The 15,979-nt window shown below is 43.0% G+C and overlaps 1 protein-coding gene across 6 annotated transcripts in view; it reads right to left on the bottom strand.

The window, feature by feature from the left end:
• Nucleotides 1-809: 809 nt before the first annotated feature.
• Nucleotides 810-15,979, bottom strand: part of LOC139566712 (bifunctional UDP-N-acetylglucosamine 2-epimerase/N-acetylmannosamine kinase-like) — a 49,694-nt gene continuing 34,524 nt past the window's right edge. For all 6 annotated transcript variants that reach the window (XM_071387969.1, XM_071387967.1, XM_071387971.1 and 3 more), the window contains 12 exons: nucleotides 15,257-15,468; nucleotides 14,649-14,895; nucleotides 13,994-14,201; nucleotides 13,005-13,157; nucleotides 12,200-12,412; nucleotides 11,782-11,869; nucleotides 8,513-8,726; nucleotides 6,980-7,109; nucleotides 6,278-6,499; nucleotides 4,279-4,461; nucleotides 3,952-4,071; nucleotides 810-2,307 (listed from right to left, as the gene is read on the bottom strand). In XM_071387969.1, the coding sequence (XP_071244070.1) occupies nucleotides 2,072-2,307; nucleotides 3,952-4,071; nucleotides 4,279-4,461; nucleotides 6,278-6,499; nucleotides 6,980-7,109; nucleotides 8,513-8,726; nucleotides 11,782-11,869; nucleotides 12,200-12,412; nucleotides 13,005-13,157; nucleotides 13,994-14,201; nucleotides 14,649-14,895; nucleotides 15,257-15,468 (2,226 nt within the window). In that variant the 3' untranslated portion in view covers nucleotides 810-2,071. The remainder of the gene's footprint in view (nucleotides 2,308-3,951; nucleotides 4,072-4,278; nucleotides 4,462-6,277; nucleotides 6,500-6,979; nucleotides 7,110-8,512; nucleotides 8,727-11,781; nucleotides 11,870-12,199; nucleotides 12,413-13,004; nucleotides 13,158-13,993; nucleotides 14,202-14,648; nucleotides 14,896-15,256; nucleotides 15,469-15,979) is intronic.

Here is a 15,979-nt window from a genome sequence, read left to right on the forward strand (position 1 = left end):
GCTCATGTTTCATGGGACCAACACTTTACATGTTGCGTTCATATTTTTGTACAGTATAGATTCTAGTGTCCGTCTATGACATGGTCAAAACAGACAAAAGAACAGGGGTATTGCCACAGGACTACTTTGTATCGTCACATTTGAAACCATACTTACATATTGTAAATACGTTTTTTTTTCTCCCTTTACCAAGTAGGTATCTGGCCATTTCTGTACAGTAAAAGAGTGCAACTGTTTTGTGAACCTGATGTGATTCTATAAAATCACACTACTACTGTGACCAAACAGCTGATTATGCTTGCCAACTGGAGATGAAGGGCATGGGAAGAAATCAGCCATTCTGGTTTGCGGCGTCTCAATCACTCCACCACCTGATTGTAATCACTATGCCCCGAGTTTCTCTGCAGCGCAGTTGGTTGGTAAAACTTGGAGCTTGCAACACCAGGATAGTGGATTCGATTCCAGGGAATACCCATACGTAATAGTGGCAGATATTATACATGATGTACCATCATGTCAACGTCACTTATTGTGTTGACAATGAGTGACAAGGTGTGTATGACATGGGAAAGTGTGTTGTATTATGTTAAAATATTTAATATTCAGTGTTTACTTGTATACAGCCGTACTGGATTTAAGCCAATTTTCACTCAGGGACATTAAAGTTAAATCCTACGATAGCACAGACTGGCACTCCACCAAGCCCTGTGGTGCGTTTACGATGTAGCCTTGTTCAGCCACACCTAAAAACCATGAATAGCATCTAATGAATCATATTCATCCATCCATCCATCCATCTGAAACGGACATTTTGTTGTGTGTTTTTAATGTGTAAAATACCCATTGCATTGATAGAGGTCACAAAGTACCCAAGTGAAGTAAAATTAAAAAGCTTCAGTATCCATGACATAATCAAAAACAGAAATACACAAACGGGATAATCACATGACTGATTTGTACACAGTAATCTCTTCAAATATGACAATCAAGGCAAAAGAAGTGCGCATAAAACAAAAAAAGAATGATAATGAATAGACGTGATTTGGCAGCACACAGTCAAGACAACTATGACATACATAGCATAGGCATTACATTTGAGGGTAGGTCGTAACTGTGGTCCTAGAAGAGAGTGGTCCTTGGGTAAGTCACCTGGTTGCAGAACTGGTTCCAGTTCCATATGCTCAACTTAAATGATTGAATGGTAATGAATAATTTGATTGGTTGAAATGAAACATTTAACATGGCGGAACGTAAAACATCTCCTGGGAGCATTTGGTTTTCCAAACCAGCTGTAACGTTTGCTGATTCCAAAATGGAGACAAAATAAGATAAAGTGGCGCAAAGTGCTTACAGCTCGGTATGACAAATACGTACAGTTAATATGTCATAGCAACATGCTGCTTTCATAGCGTGGTTTCAAGAATAACATATTGTACGTTTAGAATTAAGAAGTAACAAAAACATGGAATTATGAGGGTCAAAATATGGCCATGTAGTACAAGCATAAATTAATACAAATTTGGTCACATCTTTTGTCTGGACACACCCAACCTATTACTGTATAGGCCGTTATATATTTTATCCACACACACACACACTACTATTTCAGCACTGTTGTTTATAGTACTACCATTTAAGTACTGTATCCCCTGTAGAAATTGTATTATGTTGACATTGAAAATTAGACTATCACTGACGACACCTTTGGAAAATACCCAACTTGTCATCGTCTAACTGAAATAAATGACCGCCAGCGGTTCATCCAATAGGAGTCGTCGATAGCTAGAAGAGCATGTCAGATTGTCCCATCTGGGACAGTAGCATAGATGTAGGTCCTATTGAGCAGATCTATCTGTCGATCCTACCTTCTATCTTAGCCATTTCTATTTGCTAATAGCAAATCTTTCTACACCAGGGAATTGCAAGATATGGCCCTCCTTTGGGGACCACTTAAATAAACTAGAGCTTGTTAACTGACCAATGTTCTTAATAGATGCGCCTGTTGTGTAGTCCATTACTGTAATGTTCTTAATAGATGCGCCTGGTTGTGTCGTCCATTACCGTAACGTTCTTAACAGATGCGCCTGGTTGTGTAGTCCAGCACCATGCTAGCGGCCCCCAGTAGGGCGGGCTCTTCGAGGTCGGATGTCAGGACCTGGATGCGCTGGGCGGAGGTGAGGGCTCTCTGACCTATGACCTGCTGGACAGGTGCCTGGTAGTGGGCGGCCAGCACTCCCGACAGGATGACCAGAGAGGGGTTGACCATGTGGAGGATGTTGACGATGCCCACTCCGAGGGCCATGCCGGCTGAATGAGGAGGAAACGGGGGAGAGGAGAGTGGTTAGCTATAAAATACAGGGTGGGTTTCATACAGATGCACTGATTCAAACTGGGTCTGGACTATGGATGTCAATGTCACATTTGATATCTTGTTGTCATGCATCATAATTCAGCTAGTAAATGAAAATGGTGGGAGGAAAGTGGTTTATCAAACGTATTTAACCAGGTCAGTCATTGAGGGAAAATAAATGTACAGTGCTTTGAACTTTCACATTTTGTTGCATTACAATTCAATCTATTTCAATCCCACTTTGTAATTTTTGGTCATTGATCTACACAAAATACTCCATAATGTCGAAGTGAAAAGAAAATACTGTAAGAAAATACATATTTTTACAAATTAATTCAATAAGTAAAAGAGTCATTGCATAAGTTTTCATGCCCTTTGTTTAGGCAAGCCTAAATTATTTCACAAGAAAAATGTATTATATGGACTGTGTGAAATAATAGAGCTTGACATGATTTCTGGATGACTACCCCCATACATACAACATCTAAGTTCCCTCAGTCAAGTATTGAATTTCAAGCATAGATTTAACTACAGAGACCAGGGAGCTTTTCGAAAGCCTCATAAAGGGCAGTGATTGGTAATGGATAACTAACAAATCAGACATTGAATATCGGTGCCCCCTGCGGGACGGTTGAGCTAATGTAGGCTAATGCTGATTAGCATGTGGTTGTAAGTAACAAGATTTTTTTTATTTTCTCTTTGTATTATCTTTTACCAGATCTAAATGTGTTATATTCTCCTACATTCATTTCACATCTCCACAAACTTCAATGTTTCCTTTCAAATGGTATCAAGAATATGCATATCCTAGCTTCAGATCCTGAGCTACAGGCAGATAAATGACATAACCAAATCTTTGGCGAAAATAGAAAAAAAAGGGTCCGATCCTTTTTAAGCATGTTCAGGTTAATAATTATGCTGTGGATGATGTATTAAACCACCCAGACACATCAAAAGATACAATCGTTTTTTTTTTTTACATCGGCAAAGACTGGGGAGTTTTTCAGGATGAAAAGAAACAGGATGGCGCTAAGCACAGTCAAAATTCTAGAGGAAAACCTGATTCAGTCTGCTTTACACCAGACACTGGGAGAGGAATTCACCTTTTAGCAGGACAATAACCTAGACTGGAGTTGCTAACAAAGAAAACCGTGAATGCTCCTGAGTGGCCAAGTTAAAATGGACTTAAATCTGTTTGAAAATCTATAGCAAGACTTGAAAATGGCTGTCTAGCAATGATCCCAAAAATCTTGGCAGAGCTTGAAAAATATAAAATGGCCAAATATTGCACAATCCAGGGGTGCAAATCTCTTATGGAGACTTACCCAGGAAGACTCACAGCTGTAATCACTACCAAAAGTGTTTCTAATATTATTGACTCAGGGGGGTGAGTATTTATCTAATCAAGGTATATTAGTGCTTTATGTTACATTCATCTTTTTTTTATGTTTGAATTTTTCTTTAAGAGTATTTTGTATTATCAAAATGTGAAGAAATCCAAGGGAGGTGTAGACTTTCTACAGGCACCGCATCATTTAACTTATGAAGGAGTAGGTCTGATTTAAGGTGATGTTCAACCAACATAAGGAGCGTGGACCCACCTGTTCTGAGAACGGCTTCAGCCTTGCGGTTGCCCAGGCGGGCTGCGTTGATGAGGTGGATGGCGCTGACGGACTCAGCCTTCTTCAGATCCACCATCCCTTCCACCTCCAGCAGTTCCTCTGGAGAACCAAACAGACACAGGCCAGAGGTCGAATCAACATCTCTTTTTCATAAGACGTGTTGTTTTAAGGTTTGCATCCCTCCCTGGTGAAGACGGACACCCAATGTGTGCCTGGTTCAATGCATTATAACCGCCATGCATTATGCTTTTCGGTTTTAAGTAAAGGATTACCAAAAAAGGCTCATCAAGAAGTGTTCTAACTAACCGTCATGGAGCCTCTTGGCTTCTTTCTGCAGGGCCATGCCTGATGCGTAGGCCTCGATGCAGCCATGGCTGCCACACATACACTCCGGCCCGTCCAGAGACACCATGATGTGGCCCAGCTCGGCCGCGCAGAACGTACTGCCGTGGATCAGCTCGTTGTGCTGGATGATGCCCCCGCCGATGCCTGTTCACAAAATCAAACAGAATGGTTAGTGGTGCCTCCCCGATCAGCATGACTACCTTATTCATTAGGGGTCCTTTGTTAGCAAGGTTCTGTCAGCCCTATAGTGACAACTGTTGTTTTGATTGCTACGCATGACTTCATTTTGATAATTAGCTACGGCATGAACAAGCAAGCCTTATGTTGTGACTCACAAAAAAACTAAACGTGTGGTGTATCTTGTGCACCAGCTTGATGATAGCTAATTGTTATGTTCGTTCCTTGATCAACCGAGGGGGGGGGGGGGGTAGGTTTAACTTTTACTAATTAGATACTTCAGCTAGCAATACAACGGTAGAGCAACGTAGCGATCAAAACGTCATTCGTCACTATGGGCGACGGAACTTTGCTTAGAACGGATCCGGTGCAAATCAGAAAGAAGCCATGCTTATTGGGTCGCTACCCCTGTTCAGAAATGACACAACGGTTAAGTCCAGAGACACACACACACGAGAGAGAGAGTTCTGTCAGGTTTTAGAACGGCTGCCATGTTAGCGTCTTCATTCTCTACATTTTGGAGATGTAACACGAGAGCGCCTCCAACAATTCCCTATATGAAATGACCCGCTGTAAACAAGCAAAACAGAAAGGGGGAATTTAACTAACGTTTCTATTGATTAACATGCGTTTCCACGTCTGTACTGTGTTGTGGTGTCAACAAATTGCATATCTGCTTTCACTGGACATATTCATTAGGTATTGAAAACTAGCAGAAATAAACAGCACAATACAGAAGCGTCAATTATCATTTAGCAACGGCTATGGAGGAGAAAGTGACGCTCTCAGAACGTTCAGATAGAAACCACATTGTCCCAAATCTAGATATGACTGGTTAAGTGTAAGTAATTAAAACGGACCAATATTTTTATAATATTTTATATGCATTAGTTAAAAATGTCCGCTTTTGGAATGTGGAACTTGACTATAGAAAATCATACTATTGTTATGTCTGATATCAAAGAACAGAGGCATGGAAAGAATGTCACCATGCCGGTTTGCAGACAGTCGAAACGTTTCAAACCCCGAACAATTATGCGCAGGTGTGTCTGTAAACTGTACTTACAAAACACGTTTGACATGGGTGAATTATTTTGTCGTCGGTGAAATAGATTATCCGACAAATAGCTATTAAAGGCTTTTTGGCGTGTATAGCCTATTGATCGACTAACCAGGTGTCGCAACGTTAAGCTTTAATTAAGCTGTCATTAACCTATGATTTACACATTAGCACTGCGTTAAGAGATTATATACAAAACATGTGCTTTCATCGTTGCTATCGTTTCCAATGCCTCGTGCCACGTAGATTAAAAATGTCATTGTCCTCAGGAAAAGTTCTCAAGTGAATTAAATAGAGATCATAATAGTATCCGTAGCATTGTCAAAACATGGTTACGGTGAGTTTTTTCCCCTTTAGTCGCTCACTTTTGTAAAAACGAAATCAAAATGGTTTGCAAATGCCTCAAAGACAATCCCTCATTCAACAGTGGGTAGACGTGGAGGACTGTGTTCCAGGACACAAATCCAGTTTTCAATACCTTTTCAATCCACTCAAAATGAAAAAGGTACTGACTGACATCTGATTGCCTAGTTTCGATTGGTCTGTTATGCACACGATTCACCCACACAGTCATTGTTTATCCATCTCATCTGGGTGTGGAATGTATTCTTAACCTTTGCAAATAATCTAACTTAGAGTTAAAAGGTTATAATGACAGTCGTGCATATTTCATAGAAACACAATGAACAGAAAATGAATCAGCAGAATGAACGGTAATAGTACCTGTTCCAGTGATGATGGTGACAAAGTTCTCCACTCCTTTGCCGTGGCCAAACTTTTTCTCTGCCAGGGCGGCACAGTTGCCGTCGTTGTCGACCCAGACGGGCAGGTGGAGGGCGTCAGAGATGGGGGTGCGGATGTCAATGGAGCTCCACTCCTGGATCAGCTTGGTAGAGTGGAGGATCACACCCTCCTGAGGGTTCACCCTGCCCCCAGTCGACACACCTGAGGGTGGAGGAGAGCGAATCAGATCCTGTCAAACTAGGGGTCTTTCCCTAGTAGCTACTAACAAGTTCTTCATTGAGGAAAAATTTACTTACGACTGTGATATGTGGTCGTCTCACCTAGCTAACTTACCTAGCACTAACTAAGTCGCTCTGGATAAGATCGTCTGCGAAATTACTAAAATGTAAAAAATGATTATATAGTGAGAAAACTAGGGTCTACACAGACTTTGACGCGTATTTATTGTCGCTGAGCACAACAAACTGTGGCAAGAGATTGTGACGTTTACGCATTTAAAACATTGAATAAAGTGAAGTTATTTGACACAAGTACAGTGAAATGGTTCAATTGCAAGCCCCGCCCAACATTTGGTATAGTCTATGTGCTTCTTGACAAATTCGCATAAGAAAAGGTTGCCATATTCAAGTGCAATTCAAAACATAAAAAGGGACATTTCATGAAGGAGAGAAAGCCACATACCCACTCCCAGAATCCGGCAGTTGAGATGAACAGCGTCAAAGACTGCCTCCGCACACATCTTCAGTATCAGCTCGATCCTCGTCTCGTAGTTTTTGGGGTTCGCCTGAGTGTACTTCTTCACTATCTTACCCTACAATTAAAAAATAGGTATTAAAAAAAAATATATATATATATATATATATATATAAAAAAAATCGGACCAATACACTAATATTTCAAATAAAATGTTCTTTAAATAACATTTTATTTTATTGTTGCCCATATATAAAATAACAAAGTATATGCCATTTAGGAGACGATTTTATCCGAAGCGAGTTAGTCATCCTATCGGTGGCCCCAGCAGAGCTCTCCCCCACAACCATACAAGTGTCTTGCTCTACCAACTCAGCCACAGAGAATCAACAAGTTTTAAATTGTTGCCCACAAAGATATTTCATGCAGATCAATCCACTTGTTCAACACAATCAACCCATAAGTACAGTTGGTACATTATTTGATAAGGAAGGCCACACAAGGAAAGGAAAACACAATGTGTTGGTTGACAAGTCAGTGCTTGTCTGACGTCAGCGATTTCATTAAATATATCAGCGTCTCAAAAATAATGTTATACCTCACAGCCACTTTCAGCTGAGCAGCACATGCTCATGGTGTTACTCACGTAAAATCATAAATCAAATGGAGCCTAATCAAGATAAAAAATGTGTTAAAGACAGACGACTTCCGTTAGGCTAAAGAATGATCGGTTGACTGTTGACATTCTAATCCAACCACAAGATATGACTTCTCACTGTTGACATTTGTGTTCAACTCCAACTTACTCACTGACGAAAAGCCGTTTTAGACAATACACATGCCCACGACAAATAATAACAAATTACATTTCTATAGCGCTTCACACAATCTGAAAGCGCTTCAAAAGCTAAAAATAAACAAGCAATGCATCATGAGTAGCCTGGCTATGGTTAGGTCAACCACTAGAGGCCAAGTCTTCGAGCGCATGCATCCTCCAAAGATGGAGAGGGACAGTTCATGGCTTGATCAGGCTAGAAATGGTACAGGCCCGGGGCTTCTTCCATGAGAAGTGCAACGTTACAAAAATAGAACAGAATTGACTTCATTCTTGGTCGTGTTGAAAGGCAAATCATTTCAGCGCTGTACATCATGCCATCTTGGTATGGTAAATCTTTTTATCTGAAACTTTTCTAGTTCCATCGATCATTTCTTTAGTACACTTCTAGGGACCTTTGGTGGTTATGGGCATTCTACACTATCAAATCACCATTACAAACCTGAACTAGTTGGGTGTAGTGGGATGATGAACCCACATGGATGTTTAGACAGAAATCTGAGAAGCACACGGCAGTGAGAGAATAGATGGATAGTGTAATGTACTGTATGTTTATTTTGCTGATGTATGACCAGGAAGAGGATTTATGCTTTTAACCAATCCCGACTAATAATGGTAAGATAAATAAGAATAATAAATCTAACATGCAGTGTACCCCCCCCCCGACCGCACCACTACCACCGTACCCTCATGCTGACGATGGCCACACGGAGGTTGGTCCCCCCCAGGTCGACGGCCAGGGCGCTCTGAGTCTCCAGGATGTGGTCGATGTCTTGGGAGATGTCCCACTCCTTGACGGGGGGGAAGCAGAAGGTCTTCTGCAGCGGCTCATCAAGGTCGATGGTCTGCAGGAACTTCATGATGCGAGGCACCGCATTTCCGTCGCCGTAGATCTTCGAGCTGGTGAGGGGAAAATCACACGGGATGAAGAAGAGGGAAATTTTAGTGAGATTTCAGTTCTATATGAAAAATGTTAGTTGTGAGGGTTACTATAAATAAATACATGCTACCGTTCAAAGGTTTGGGGTCACTTAGAAATGTCCTTGTTTTTGAAAGAAAAGCACATCTTTTGTCCATTAAAATAATATCAAAATGATCACAAATACAGTGTAGACATTGTTAATGTTGTAAATTACTATTGTAACTGGAAACGGCCGATTTTTTATGGAATATCTACATGGGCGTACAGAGGCCCATTATCAGCAACCATCACTTCTGTGTTCCAATGGCACGTTGTGTTTGCTAATCCAAGTTTATCATTTTAAAAGGCTAATTGATCATTAGAAAATGCTTTTGCAATTATGTAAGCACAGCTGAAAACTGTTGTTCTGATTAAAGAAGCAATAAAACTGGCCTTCTTTAGACTAGTTGAGTATCTGGAACATCAGCATTTGTGGGTCCGATTACAGGCTCAAAATGACCAGGAACGAAGACCTTTCTTCTGAAACTTGTCAGTCTATTATTGTTCTGAGAAAAGAAGGCTATTCCATGTGAGAATTTGCCAAGAAACTGATGATCTCACACAATGCTGTGTACTACTCCCTTCACTGAACAGCGCAAACTGATTCTAACCAGAATAAAAAGAGGAGTGGGAGGCCCTGGTGCACAACTGAGCAAAAGGACAAGTACATTAGAGTGTCTAGTTTGAGAAACAGACGCCTCACAAGTCCTCAACTGGCAGCTTCATTAAATAGTACCAGCAAAACCCCAGTCTCAGCGTCAACAGTGAAGAGGCAACGCCGGGATGCTGGACTTCTAGACATTTCTAAGTGAACTCAAACTTTTGAATGGTATTGTATATATATCCCCATCCCTATATATCTTAGAGCTGAAACAGGAGAAGGGAGATTTTAGATCTTCATTTAACAAGCCAAGTCAGGTTTAAAGGTTTAAGAAACACTAAAAGAGCCAATTCTGCCGCAAATATATATATATATATATATATTTTTTTAAGGTATAAGTTCTCATTGAAATGGGGAAATTTAAGATGACTTAAAAGGTGACTGCACTGATTTGGCCTCGTTTTGAAGATTTCTCATTAAGAATTGCTAGCGGCTATGACTGAAGCCGAATGAGAGTTGTCTTGGGGGTGTGCTATGTTCGCATGTTATAAACTGGGTGGTTCGAGCCCCGAATGCTGATTGGCTGACAGCCGTGGTATATCAGACCATATTCCATGGGTATGGAAAAACTTTTTTATGCTCTAGTTACATTGGTAACCAGTTTATAATAGCAATAAGGCACCTAATATGGCCAATATGCTACGGCTAAGGTCTGTATCCAGGCACGACGCAACATGAGAACAGCCTTCAGCTGTGGTATATTTGGTATATTGGCCATATACCACACCCCGTCGGGCCTTATTGCTTAATTGTACCGTGGCAGGTACGGTTGCTTGTCCCTCCTGAGTCACCGTAGCAACAACAAAGCCACTTCCTCAAAATATTAAAATGGTCAGAATTAATCCGTAATCAAGACATCTGTAATTAAATGTAGAAGTTTTTGCCGAGAAAGTTTTAGTCGCGCAATTCTAGATCTAGCGAAGGTGTTTGGTGCAGTATTTCTCAAGTTGACAAAATGTGCATGATAAACTAGTCAGTACACCGCAGACAGTCTGTTGAGTGGCTACGCACTCAGGACTGATTTCTGGGAACAGTAACATGTCTACAACTTCCTTATCTGCAAGCTGTCAAACTATCGTAAATAAAGCACAAGCTACACGCTGTTTATCAGTGGCCTTCATCACTAAATCACTTGCTAGCTAGCTAAGTTCCAACTCTGTGTTCGTCAATGACGCTGGGAAATAGTAGCCATCAGGCACATTGAGCAGCCAGGCCACAATCAGCTCATCAAGTCACTGGCGAGGTGCAAAGTGTGCGCTTCGGCGCAGTTTTGCTTTTTACAACTTCCTCATCATTACCACAGTGTATCTGTCTGACAGTGTTTAATAGGGAATGATGTTACAAAACAGGTTTTGGGGGGACACTATGCTTACGAATGGGTTTAGGAACACTGACAAGTTCCAGTTGAGAGACAAGTGCACTCTGATCGTCTCAATGATCATTTTGGCCAAGTAAGTGTCAGACTCGAGTGATTGACACTATCAAACACATCAGCAAGTGGCCACTCCATAAAGGGTTTAGGGCCAAGGGTTATTTCAGCATAACATTGGCGACATGTTCTCTTATGTAAACAAGTCTGAGGTGCTGAGTAATGGGCAGGTCGGTCTCAGTCTGGATGTTCTGGCTGCTATGATTGGATGGAGTGTGCGCAGCAGATGGAGTACAATCAGCACTGTCCTTTCTTTTCTGTTAGTGGGCACTGGGCACGATCGTAATCCATCCCCAACTCACCAGTATGTCATGACAAACTCCGTTTTGGACTTTGACCAAAATGATCTTATTTACAGTTTGTAGTCAACTTTGACACTAGAATGAATGTTTCTGACTCGTATCGATGCCACATGGGCCGTTTAAAACCAAATAAGTTGGTTCTAAGCGGCAGTTCACCTTTAAGTTCAGTTCAGAGTGATTCTGAGTTTCTGTAACACACACTTTCCAGTGTTCCGTTTGTGACACTCAAGGTGCAGGTTGATGGTCACTAGACTTGATACGGAATGTTATGGATTATTCTCCTATCTGTTGATAATGATTGACGCCAGACTGGAAGTACAAGGACCGAGGACACGCTGATTATTCACTGTTGTATTGTACTGATGACATCCTGTGAACACTGTGATTCTGTACCAGCTGAAAAATTCACTGCCTTTTGTTTTGTCTTCCTACAAGCCTCTCGGGCTGGTGTTTACAGAACATTTGGTGCTGTCTGATTAGGATAGAAAGGCCCCGTCTCCAAGAGGTCAGTTAGACATTTTCTCTGTTTCTGGGCTGGATGGTGTCTCCCTGTTGCAACTTGTAATAAGCCCTTTTTCTAGAGGTTACGCGATGATGCTTACCAGGGGTATCTCTTCCCGAACTGCAGCTCCAGGGCATGGTAGATCTTATTCTGAGTGTCTGCGTCTCGGACATGGAGGACGTTTTCACCTGGAAATAGAAAATACAGCTCAACATCCTATAAGCATTCATAATGGGACGACTTGAAGAAGGACAACAAAGCAATCACCATACACTCATACTGTACTGGCAAATTACAACGAAGAACTATACCAGGAAATATACAATGAAAAGTAACACTGGTAACCACAAGTAGGCCCCCTAGCCTGCTCCAAATGGAGGCCACGCTTGCCTCCAAAATGGCACACAATTTCTCCATTTAGTGCACTACTTTTGACCAGGGCCCATATTTGAGCACTATATAGGGAATAGGGTGCCATTTTGGACTAAAAGGTCATGAACATTAGTAGACCCCCCTACCAGTCTCTCTCCCAGTCTGCCTGGACCCCAGGTTGATGACGGGGGTCCCGAAGGCCCCTGCCTCTCTGACGCCACAGCTGCTGTTGCCGATCATGGCCCCAGCGTGACACACCAGCTGGATGAACTGCTCGAAGGGCACGTGCTTCACCGCCCGGAAGTTAGGGTGCTGCTCCACGCCCTTCTTCCTCATCACGCGCACCATCTCCTTACTTCCTGTTGGGGGTCGTCACGGAGACGGGACACCAGGAGTTACAAGACGGAACGGAGAAGACTGTGGGATGTCTAATTTAACCGACTCCTACACAGTCTACACTTGGACATTCAACTGAATCAACTGCAGCCATTTCTTGTTTTGCCGTAGTGTTTCGTTGGATTTGAAGTACTGTACACTTGGTTTCTAATCCTTTCTGGGGACGTTCTACGCCCTTCAAACCAGTCCTAGCCCTAACCATGAGACAGACTGAAGGATTCAGCCCTAGACACTAAATTGCCTTAGGCATTTACTGCACATTATGTTGGCATTAGATGAGACACTTGCGTCTAAGATGAAACCCAAAACATGTCATGCTTGTTTCTAGCCAATTACAGAGGCGGGAACATGTATTAGATCTAAGGAAAAAAGACATGCAGCTGAACTAGATAAGCAGATCCCTTCAACAGAGCAGCCTTCTCACACTATTGACCAAGGGAGGGTTGACACTGTAGCTCCAGCTCCACGATGTGCGTGTGGGGTTGCGCAATACGACGGCGCAAACAGGAGCGAAATGAGGAAAGGGCGACGAAAAATTGAGAATCCACCACTGACCTGCGTCTATGTTGGGGAAGAGGACGAGTGTTTTCTTGTTGAAGGAGATGAGGGCGTCCAACATCAGCTCGTAGATCTTGACGGAGTTCTTGATGTCGGTGGTGACCGGGTGCTGCAGGGCCACGATGTAGTCGTGCTCCTTCACATTGTCTCCTGTGGATGACATTTAGAACATTCTCAGCATTCTAGTACTTTCTGAACAGGGGGAAGTCAACAGTCTACCGCTGCCACTGTTCTTTCTGCTCTGAAGGGACTAGCTAAAAGCCCCATAAATCTATGAACTGATTTAACAATATTCTTATGATAACACGTTTCCCACATCTTTCCACACTGAAGGTACTATGCACTATACCACTGTCTTAAAGTTGGTGATAAAAGGCTGGCCCTTTCAACCTGATTGGACTGCAGCCCTGTCAATCACCCTTTACTGAAGCCTCCCCTCATTCCAACCAATCAGGTCGCTTGTACGCACTCCAGGGCACCGCCTACTCACACACCACATTAGGGTGCGTTACCTGTATCTCGAGAAGACAAGTTGTTGGGATGCTGACAGACTTTTCACATGCTGTTTATAGTGGGTTCATGTTGGGTGTAATACCAGCCAGTGTCAGATATAACTATATGACAAAGACACTGCGACTTTGTCACCTTGGTGATGTAAAGGCAGGCCATGAAACCTAAAACAAAAACGCCATCACTGTCCTCAGTCCAGGTAACTGTAGCCGACTAGGCCATCAAGGTCAGTACTAAGAGATCTGCTGCATATTCAAATAGGAGTTCAAAGCTGGTGCTGTGCAGAAACTGTAGCCGTCTTAGTTTGGTTGCATGACACTGACAGCAGAGGTTGTAATTCCCTGTCTGACCAGGAAAAACTCTGGGCCCTGGAACCTGGCTATTAGTCTGGTATACTGCATTGAACTGCGTTCCCCCGCTGAAAAAGTTTGAACCACACTGATTTAGGGGTTAAGGATAGTTACTACAATACGTACCGAGCCAGTTCCTGATGATGTCCATGTAGTCGTCGCGGTGATGGGCGGCCAGCAGCTTGTCGTAGGAGGGGCAGCCCGCCAACAGGATGCGAGTGTGGTCCTCACACATGGCGATGAGGTGCTGTTCGGCGGTGCGGGTGCAGCAGGCGTGGTAGTGGGCCAGCTTGGAGATGGCGTGACGGATCGAGTCGTCGATGGTGCCGCTCACCTTGGGAATGGGAAAAGAGGAAGGATCAGACATCAGGATAAAAAGTCTGTATTGTCTCTGTGGCGGTTCGTTGAGTGTTTGAAGCACTGCCATTGCTCTTAGGGAACAAATAGTCGTTTTTATTGAACCAAGACCATCATTATCTCTGTTATGTTGCCTTCTTTGGTTTCCAGGACTTCTGTGTATTTTTGGTGACCTCGTTATTTTTTATGGTAATAAGCAGGTATTAACTCAGTAATTACATTGTTAAATGGCAATTACACGGTAAATAGTAACTAAAATACACAAAACGACATTTAAAAAACATCCTATATCAAATACCAGGTAACTACAAGTGGAGGGAGCAACCAATATTTTAATCTAGTTATATTCAGCTCCCAACACAGATATACCTTACTTCCTCAAAAAACCTTCAGATATATGACATCACTTCCTCCATCCCCTCACCTCTCCTCCCTCCAGGTGCAGGATGCGAATGTTCATCAGAGCGGCAGCAGTTGCCAGGGCGAGGGCGTCGAAGCGGTCGCCGTGGACGACCAGAACGTCGGGACGGAGACGGTGGAGGACATCTGGCAGCTTGACCAGCGCCAGACCCACTGACTCCACCATGGCTGCCTCGTCTTCCCCACGCACGATGGTGTGCAGCTTGGAGCCGATGTCAAAGTCATCCTGCTCGATCATCCGGAACGTGTTGCTAAAGGAGGACAAGGTGGTCAAACCAATCATTTCATTCATGAATGAATACATCCTATTAGACAAATAAAAAATACATGAGGTGGCTTCAACTAAGTGAAATGAACAATAAACAAAATATCGTCACAGATAAAAACACAAATTCAGACTTATTTCCATTGTGGTCCTCATTAAGGACAGGAGTTTTTCCTGGTCAGGGCAAGCAATCAGAAAAAACTTGAGACATGATGACTCAATTAACACTTCTTCCTTATAGTGCAAATAAACAATGACCGTCATTGTAAAAACATTGTCAAATAGTCATGATTTCAGTGGATCAGGAAAAACTAGTTCCAGCACACCCACCTTCAGCTCAAACTCACCCATAATCATCAATGAGATGTGATCCCAGCACCACCACCTCCAGCTCAAACTCATCCGGCTTGGCCTTGATCCCAAACATGATGGGTGCCAGCTTGGAGTAGTCTGCCCGGTTACACGTCGCCACGCACACCCGCAGCTTCCTCGTGGCTTTGCTCTCCTCCATCTTGTCAGTCTTCTCTCTCGTCCTCTGCATTCTCAGATAGTACAGTTCCTGGTGAGCAGAAAGAGAGAGAGATGGTGTTCAGAGTTGAGACGCTGGAATGTCAGTCAAAGGAAGCTGTGATGAAAACAGTGAGGTTTATAGGAGTGGCCTGTGGCCCGATGCTCCTCATCATGTTCTGTGAAGGGAGTAGTACACAGCGTTGTGCGAGATCTTCAGTTTCTTGGCAATTTGTCACATGGAATAGCCTTCATTTCTCAGAACAAGAATAGACTGACGAGTTTCGGAAGAAAGTTCTTTGTTTCTGGCCATTTTGAGCCTGTAATCGAACCCACAAATTTTGATGCTCCAGATACTCAACTAGTCTAAAGAAGGTTTTATTGCTTCTTTAATCAGAACAACAGTGGGCCTCCCGGGTGGCGCAGTGGTCTAGAGCACTGCATCGCAGTGCTAGCTCTGGGTTCGCGCCCAGGCTCTGTCGCAGCCGGCCGCGACCGGGAGGTCCGTGGGGCGACGCACAATTGGCCTAGCGTCGTCCGGGTTAGGGAGGGTTTGGCCGGTA

This window comes from Salvelinus alpinus, chromosome 39, assembly GCF_045679555.1.
Source record: "Salvelinus alpinus chromosome 39, SLU_Salpinus.1, whole genome shotgun sequence".
Taxonomy (NCBI): Eukaryota; Metazoa; Chordata; class Actinopteri; order Salmoniformes; family Salmonidae; genus Salvelinus; species Salvelinus alpinus.